The 9,365-nt window shown below is 40.9% G+C and overlaps 1 protein-coding gene across 1 annotated transcript; it reads right to left on the bottom strand.

Annotated features, from left to right (window-relative positions):
• Positions 1-379: 379 nt before the first annotated feature.
• Positions 380-9,365, bottom strand: LOC115461234 (olfactory receptor 1019-like). The gene is made up of 3 exons (XM_030190926.1): positions 9,357-9,365; positions 6,889-7,790; positions 380-437 (listed from the first exon to the last, which is right to left on the bottom strand). Exons 1-3 carry the CDS (start codon positions 9,363-9,365, stop codon positions 380-382), a joined length of 969 nt encoding a protein of 322 aa, XP_030046786.1.

The following is a 9,365-nucleotide window of genomic DNA, read 5'->3' as shown; positions in this document are numbered from 1 at the left end:
AACTGACAGCCTGTGGATGATGTTTTGGAGAACTTAGCGTCTGTGCTGCTCTTTTGTATCACGACTAGTCTCCCATATGAGAACCACTTGATTTATTTGTATTCTTGCTTGTTAAGTAAATAAAAGCTTACTTCTCATATACGTAAGCCTTCTATGTCTTTACTCTTCTCACTTAGTGGGTGTGTGGAACATTCTAGTAATCTGAGGAGGGTAAAAGAATAAACGTGGTACTGCATCAAGCAATATGACTTCTACATCAGTGTAGAAGAAACCACACGAACGTCGATACAAAGTAAAGCAGAGAAGGAGTAGGGAGAGTAGGCGCTTTCCAAGCAGTGAAGGAGACATATAGGTGGTTAAGAGTCTTTATTAAATAACATCAAAAGTGACTCAACACAGCTGCTGTGTTTCGACTCCAAGGCAACTGCCTCAGGAGTCATATAATGTAATGCCGATCGTAATGCTGAATATCAGAGAAAATATAAAAATGAATTTAATATATAAGAGGACTATAACCCACAATCAAAAACTAAGAAACTAACACGGACTGTCAAAGCATCCACAACAGATTTTGTGTACGAGATATAGAAGCTGCAAGGTTTGTCTGCAAGGTTTGTAAAAGGGCTATTTTGGGGAGAATATGAATTATACCATCTAATATTTTTTTTTTTGTTTTCCATCTAGTACACATCACATCTTCAAGAGATTTCAGGTGGTTAATGAGGATCATAATTATTTACTCTATCAATACACATGCACAACTATTCCCTCTGTGGGCCTTTTGTTTTTGCATGTAATTAAGGCGATGTCAGGAGGAGGGAGGGGAAAAGGATGCAAGAGGAATCAAACATGCATATGTTTCCAGATCCATGTCCATGCTTAAGTTCTATGTGTGCAGCTTCTAATTTTATAATAAGAAGCTAGTATTAAATATTATATTCATGGAAACTACCCATTACTATGATTTATTATTTTATTAATAAAGGCCTTTAAAATACATATCTCATGGTCACATATAAATAGATCAAGGGAGATCACTTTTTCTTTTGCAGTGCTCATATCATGGTGAGATCACTTATGAATCCTGTTACTAAGATGCACTGACAGATTTAGGGGCCCTTTTACTAAAGGTGTGCCAAAAAATGGCCTGCGCTTGGGTAGGCGTGTGCTTTAGATGCATGCAGATCCATTTTTCAGCACGCCTGCTAAATAGGGCTTTTTTTGGCCAAAATTGAATGTGCGGCAAAATAAAAATTGACGCGCATTCATTTTATGCCTGAGACTTTACCGCCACCCATTGACTTAGCGATAAGGTCTCACGCATTTGCCGGGCAGTAAATTGTCAGTGCACGTACAATGCCGATTAAAGCCGCGTAAGTGCCACGTAGTAGAAAATAAAAAATATTTTCTGCCGCTTGTAACGGACGACCATAAAAATTGGCATTACCACCCGGGGTACGCAGTAGTTGGGTGGTAGTTCCAAATTGACGCACGCTGGATACACATAGAGGGGCATAATAGAAGGAAAACGTCTATCTCCATGGGCGTTTATCTCCGAGAACGGGTCCGTGAAGGGGCGGACCGAACCGTATTTTCGAAAAACATGGACTTTTATCTTTTTTTGAGCTGGGCGTTTTTGTTTTTCAGCGATAATGGAAAATGAACGCGCCCAGCTCAAAACGAATAAATCCAAGGCATTTGTTCGTGGGAGGGGCCAGGATTCGTAGTGCACTAGTCCCCCTCACATGCCAGGACACCAACCGGGCACCCTAGGGGGCACTTAAAAAAAACCAAAACAAGGTAAAACAGCTCCCAGGTACATAGCACCCTTCCCTTGGGTGTTGAGCCCCCCAAATCCCCCTCAAAACCCACTGCCCACAAGTCTACACCATTACTATAGCCCTAAGGGGTGAAGGGGGGCACCTACATGTGGGTACAGTGGGTTTGGGGGGCGGTTTGGAGGGCTCCCATTTACCAACACAAGTGTAACAGGTGGGGGGGGGATGGGCCTGGGTCCACCTGCCTGAAGTCCACTGCACCCCCTAATAACTGCTCCAGTGACCTGCATACTGCTGCCAGGGAGGTGGGTATGACATTTGAGGGTGAAAATAAAAAGTTGTGAAACGGCATATTTTGTGGTGGGAGGGGGTTTGTGACCACTGGGGGAGTCAGGGGAGCTCATCCCCGATTCCCTCCAGTGGTCATCTGGTCATTTAGGGCACTTTTTGGGGCCTTATTCGTGGAAAAACAGGGTCCAGGAAAAGTGCCCTAAATTCTCGCTAAAAACACATATTTTTTTTCCATTATCGGCGAAAGGCGCCCCTCTCTGATCGGCCGATAACCAAGCCCCAGTTCCGCCTTCACCACGCCTTCGACACGCCCCCATCAACTTTGTCCGCATCCGCGACGAAGTGCAGTTGAAAACGTCCAAATTCGGCTTTCGATTATACCGCTTTATTCGTTTTTGTGAGATAAATGTCTATCTCCCGATTTGGGTCACAATATAGGCGTTTTTCTATTTCGATTATAAGCTGGAAAGTTGCCTAAGCACCTTAGTAAAAGGGTCCCTTAGCGTGCACTAATGAATTAGTGTGCATTAAGTGTCATGCAGCCCATAGGTTTGCAATGGGCTGTACAGCATTTAGCACATACTAATTGTTAGCACGCACTTAATCTGTTAGAGCACCTTAGTAAAAGGACCCTAAGTGTTGTGGAATGAGTATAGTTTTTATGCAAACATTCACTATTTATTTTGATTTAGCTCACACATTTTTCAGTAGCAACTCAAGACGAGTTATTCAGGTACACTAGTTATTTTTCTATCCCTGAGGGACTATCTTCCACTTAAGAATTATTTCTTAAAGGATGCCAAAAGATTAAATAGAAAAATTGATTGACAGTTTGACATATTATTTATTTTTAATAAGTTGGTACTATCAACATTAGCAAAATCCGTCCCTTCATCTCTGAGCACCCTACCAGAACCCTTATCCACACTCTTATCACCTCTCGTCTCGACTACTGTAACCTACTACTCACTGGCCTCCCTCTTAGCCATCTCTCTCCTCTTCAATCAATCCAAAACTCTGCTTCACGACTCATTTTCCGCCAAAGTCGCTATGCCCACATTAGCCCTCTCCTTAAGTCACTTCACTGGCTCCCTATCCGTTTCCGTATTCAGTTCAAACTTCTTTTACTGACCTATAAGTGCATTCACTCTGTCGTCCCCCAGTACCTCTCCACTCTTGTCTCCCCCTACGTTCCCCCTCGAGTACTCCGTTCTGTAGACAAATCTCTCTTATCTGTCCTTTTCTCCTCTACCGCTAATTCAAGACTCCGTTCCTTTTATCTTGCTGCACCTCACGCCTGGAATAGACTTCCCGACTCTGTACGTCTAGCCCCGTCTTTAGCCATTTTCAAGTCCAAACTCAAAAACCCACCTCTTTACCACTGCTTTTGACTCCTAACTCACTTACCTTGTCCTTTATCCTCACCTCTTTATTCCCTTACCCTTAATTGTTCTGTCTGTTTACCTGTCTTATCTAGATTGTAAGCTCTTTGAGCAGGGACTGTCTTCTGTGTATGGTGTACAGCGCTGCATATGCCTTGTAGCGCTATAGAAATGATAAGTAGATAGAAGTAGATACTAGTAATATATATCGGTCATACAAGTTGAATTGACTGCCTCTTTTTTTTTTTAACAACTTCACTATTAAACTTAGGGGCCCTTTTACTAAGTTGCAGTAAAATTTGCAGTTACTGTGGTTTGATGTGGGACTTTACCACATGGTGACTTTAAATTTAATGTGGCACCTATTAGTGGCATTCACGGTATTTTCTATTGCAGTCATATGTTAACATTCACATGGATGTGTGTTACCTGCTCCCAGTTAATGTTGAAGCACTTTCTGCCTCCAGTTTAGGAGGCAGTAACTGGTCCCATGTTAACTATGCATTAGTTAATATGCGTTAAGGTGCAGATGATCACAAGCCCTACGCTGTTCCAAACAGAACTCTAAAATTAGCACCAGAACAGCTCGTGGCAACATGCCGTTATGAACAAAGCTAATAGCATGCAAATTTATATGTGCTACTAGCTCTGATCATAGGGGTACTTCTGTGGGAGGACTGTGCCTGGGCATGCACCCAAAGCACAATCCTCCCGCAGATGTTGTTTGATAGGGTCATAAGGGAGGATTGTGAGAGACCCTGATTTGCATGCAATTAACTGTCAGAACCAGTGAGCTCGTTGTTTCATGTGCTCACCGGCTCTAATCTTGGGTCATAGGCAAATGCAGGCATTAGTTCAGCACTAGCACCCATATCTGCCTATCAGGGCTTCTTTTACAAAGCCATGCTAGTGATCCCTGCATGACAAATGAGAGGAAGCCCATTCCATTCCTCTCATTTGCCGTGCAGGAATTGCTAGTGCAACTTTGTAAAAGAAGCCATAAGTGCAGAACATTATCTACCTAACACGTTCCCCCCACTCTCTGCCTATTTCATGCCCCATGCCACAAAAAGCACTTAACATGCATCTTACTGAACAGTAACTGCTAAATTACTGCAAAGCCATTTAATGCACTCTGCAATAGCATTTACCACGCGGTAAACCATACATTAACCTCCAGATTCTATAAAGGTCACTCTGATTTCGGCATGTAGGTCTGATGTGTGGATAAATTAATGAGTTAATGAGGTGCAAACAATCAGTTGTTGGAGTTAATTGGTATTAATTTGGATTTGTACATGAATCTTGCCTAGTCCTTATTGTGTAACACCCATGCCTAAATTCCACAGCGCACAATTCAAAAGGGTCATGGGCAGGTTGGGGAGTTCCCAGAATTTTCTCAGTTGGGCATGAGGATTTACACCAGGTTTCAGCAGACTTAAGTGCCCAAACCCAAAGTTGGGCACGCAAATCCGCTCTAAGCATTATTCTATTATTATTATTTGTTACATTTGTATCCCACATTTTCCCACCTTTTGCAGGCTCAATGTAGCTTACATATAACCGTTAACGGTGTTAGCTGATTACAGTCTGAAGAAATACATAGTATGAATGAATACAAAGTGATATTGTAGTAGAATGGGGTACATGTAAGGTAGTTACATGTATGGCCGGTGTGTTGGGGGGGAAGTTAGAGAGGGAAAGGGGGAAGAAGAGTCAGATAATGTCCGTTACAGTCTTTGGTTACATTGTGTCACATGTGACCAGGTATTTTCCTGTTGCATCGGTGGTGTATGCTCTTCTGAACAAGACAGTCTTTAGTGCTTTCCGAAAATTTAGGTGGTCGAGTGTAGTTTTTACTGCTTTTGGTAATTCGTTCCATAGTTGTGCGCTTAGGTAGGAAAAGCTGGTTGCATAAATGGATTTGTATTTGCGTCTTTTGCTGCTTGGGTAGTGGAGGTTTAGGTATGATCGTGCAGATTTTGTGGTGTTTCTGGTTGGCAGGTCGATGAGGTCTGTCATGTATCCCGTAAATAATTTTATGAACAGTCGTGCAGATTTTGAAAGTGATACATTCTTTGATTGGTAGCCAGTGCAATTTTTCTCTGAGTGGTTTGGCGCTGTCAAAACATGTTTTTTCCAAATATAAGCCTAGCTGCTGTGTTTTGAGCGGTCTGAAGTTTCATATGATTTGAGCCTTGCATTTCGCATAGATTCCATTACAGTAATCCGCGTGGCTTAGTACCATGGACTGTACCAGGTTACAAAATATTTCTCTCGGGAAGAATGGTTTTATGTGTTCGAGTTTCCACATTGAGAAAAACATTTTCTTTATGGTGGATTTAGCTTGGGTCTCTTGTGATAGATTATGGTCGAATGTTACTCCGAGAATTTTCAGGTTGTCTGAGACAGGGAATGTGTATCCTGGGGTGATTATGTTTGTGGGTTTTTATGTATTGTATTGGGATGAGATGATGAGACAGTGTGTTTTTTCTGTATTGAGTTTCAGTTGGAATACATTTGCCCATGAGTTCATGATGTTTAAGCTGTTTGATTTCGTTGGTGATTTCTGTCAGATCATGTTTGTATGGGATATAGAGTGTAACATCATCAGCGTAGATGAATGGGTTAAGGTCTTGGGTGGATAGGGTCTTGGCTAGTGGAGTCATCATGAGGTTGAAAGGATTGGTGAAAGTGGTGATGCTTGCGGTACTCCGCAGCCTGGTTTCCACGGTGACAATATGTTTGTTTTTTATTTCACATGATATGTTCTTGTGGTTAGAAAACCCCTAATCCAGTTGAGAGTGTCGCCACTGATTCCGAAGTAGTCAAAGAGTCTTAGCAGTATGTTATGGTTAACCATGTCGAATGCACTTGACATGTCAAATTGGAGGAGGAGTATACTCTTGCCTATTGCTATTGCTTGTTTGAATTTGGTTAGAAGAGTGAGTAGTACTGTTTCGGTGCTATGTAGGGGTTGAAATCCTGATTGTGATTCATGTAGTATAGTGAATTTGTTTATGTAGTCATTGAGTTGTTTGGTCACCAGTCCTTCCATTAGTTTGACTGCTAATGGGATAGATGCTACTGGGCGATAGTTGGTAATATCATTTGTTTTTTTCTTGGTGTCTTTTGGTATTGGGGTGAGCAGGATGTTGCCTTTTTCTTGAGGGTAGATGCCTTGTTGAAGCAAGAAGTTTAGGTGGGATGTGAGATCTTTTATGAAAGGGCCCTCTGCACAGAACATCCTTTATAGAATTCTAGCTTTTACACAGATCTTTCTGGGGCTTAAATTTGGGTGTCGTTTACTGAATCTGGCCCTAAGTGCTTCACGTGGTTTAGCAAAAGTGCCCTTAGCCTTGTTATTGTAATTATTACCTTCAGTTTAATAATCATCTATTCCATAGAATGTCTATTTACTAAAATATTTTTGTAGAGTACTTCTAAAGCTTATTTTCACCTCCTGGTTCCTCAGGCTGTAAATGAGTGGATTTAACATCGGAATCACTACTGTATAAAATATAGAAATCACTCCATTTTGGTTCAAAGTAGATCCTGAAGATGGCTGCAGATACACAAACAGAAGGGTTCCATAGAAAAATATAACACATGTAAAATGGGATGCACAGGTTGAGAAAGCTTTACGCCTTCCCTGTACTGAGTCAATCTTTACAACGGTGGAAAGGATGTAAGAATAAGATATAAGAATGATTACAAGAGAAGTTACACCAATGATTACAGCAAAGACAAAAATGATGATTTCATTGATGAACGTATCAGTGCAGGAGAGTTTTAAGAGTGGAGGAACATCACAATAAAACTGATTGATTACATTGAATCTGCAAAAAGAAAGACTAAAAGTGAAACTAGTCTGTATCATAGCTTCAACAAAACCACCTAAATAGGACCCAATAACCAGCTCAGAACAGAGCTGTTTGGTCATAATGACAGAATAGAGCAATGGATTGCATATTGCTACGTATCGGTCATATGCCATCACTGAAAGAAGAAAAATCTCTGTACAAGCAAATCCTGCAAAAAAGAAGAGCTGTGCTGCACAGCCGTTATAGGAGATGGTCTCACGCTTCGATAGCAAATTCAACATCATGTTAGGGGTGATGACAGTGGAGTAACAGAAATCCACAAAGGACAAGTTACTGAGGAAGAAGTACATGGGAGTATGAAGATGGGGACTGGTGTGAATTAAGAGAATGATGGTGAGGTTGCCCAATAGGGTGATGATGTAGATAATCATGAACAGCAAGAACAGGAGGATCTGTAGCTGGGGATCTTTTGTGAGCCCTACAAGTAGAAACTCTGTTACACTGGTGCCATTTTTCTGGACATCTCTTGAAGCTGTGCATTCTGTTTCAATAAAAAGATAAAACAAATTAATCTAATTATCTATTAGAACCTTCTCATGCATGCCTGACAATGAGTAAACGATTAACCTCTTTGTTACGAAGAGAAAACTATTGTATTGAAAGCCATCTGCATGGCTAACACAGCATTTTACCTATGGAAATGGGAATGTATTTATTTATTTATTTATTGCGTTTGTATCCCACATTTTCCCACCTCTTTGCAGGCTCAATGTGGCTTGCAATACATCATGAATAATGGAAATACATGAGAGGACAGATAATTAGTATTACAGACAGATCTTGGGTGACATGATTATGATAAGACAAGATATTACCTACATACTGGGGTAATTATGGAGGTGTTGGGTTTCGAAAGGAAAGTAGGCACATGGCTATAATATTATTCAAGTGCTGTGTATATTTTCTGAGGGCATATTTGTGCCTAGTTTAAAGTGCTCTGCTCCCATTATTGGATGCTTTTTTTTTTTTTGCTTTCCTTTTGTATAAGAAGCTCTTGTACACTTAAACCACATGGAGTGAGCTGGTTGCTGATATTTAGTGGCACTTAACCAGTCACTGCCACCAAATTTCTGTTCTGACTCTTGCAGCACAGTTCAGTAAGTGCCAACATGATCCAGGGGCGGAGTTAGACAGAAACCAATGATTACACGGACACCAGCAATAATTAAACAGGCGGATAGGAGCACATAAAAGACAGTCCTATCTTTGCCCACTTATCAATGCAGGTGTCTGCACTGAATATCGTCTGGCACCTGCACAATGTCCCAGTCAGTGGTTGATCAAGGTATTCAATACCAGTATCTGTATATGGTCCTGGCATAGAATATCTGAGTTAGATTCAGCCCACAGCAGTCACCAGCTTTAAAACTGGTGTTTGCCACAAGCTAAATATCTGGGGGTACATATTTTTATGGAGTTAATGCTGTTCATGATTATCTACATCATCATCCTATTGGGCAACCTCACCATCATTCTCATGTGAGAGGAGTTCCAGTCCCTTAATAATTTTGGTTGCTCTTCTTTGAGCCTTTGTAATTCTGCTATATCTTTGTTAAGATATGGGTACCAGAATTGCATACAATACTCAAGGTGAGGTCACACCATGGAGCGATATAGAGGCTTTATAGTATTCTTATCTTATTTACCATCCCTTTCCTAATAATACCTAGCATTGTTTGATTTTTTTTGGCTGCTGCCAAACACTGAGCAGAAGATTTCAACATATTGTCCACAATGACACCTCAATCTTGGCTGATGATTCCTAATGCGGAACTAGCATCATGTAACTATGATTTGTATTATTCTTCCCAAAGCACATCACTTTGCATTTGTCCACATTAAATTTCATCTGCCATTTGGATGCTTAATCTTCCAATACCCTAGATCCTCCTGCAATTGAAAAGTTTTGTGTCATCTACAAATTTAATCACCTTATTTGTCATTTCCATTTCCAAATCATTTAAAAATATGTTAAATAGCACTGGTCCTAGTACAGATCCCTGGGGAATTCCACTATTCACCTCCTCCAT

This window comes from Microcaecilia unicolor, chromosome 1 (assembly GCF_901765095.1).
Source record: "Microcaecilia unicolor chromosome 1, aMicUni1.1, whole genome shotgun sequence".
NCBI lineage: Eukaryota > Metazoa > Chordata > Amphibia > Gymnophiona > Siphonopidae > Microcaecilia > Microcaecilia unicolor.
The sequence above is the reverse complement of the archived record's forward strand: the minus strand, read 5'-3'. Positions and strand labels throughout refer to the sequence as shown.

What these genes read in the sequence shown, in the direction of transcription:
- LOC115461234 (XM_030190926.1), bottom strand. An exon ending in AAAATAAGCTTTAGAAGTAC is followed by an intron (nt 438 to 6,888) that starts TCTACAAAAATA and finishes TTACATTATATG; the next exon opens with ACTCCTGAGGCAGTTGCCTT.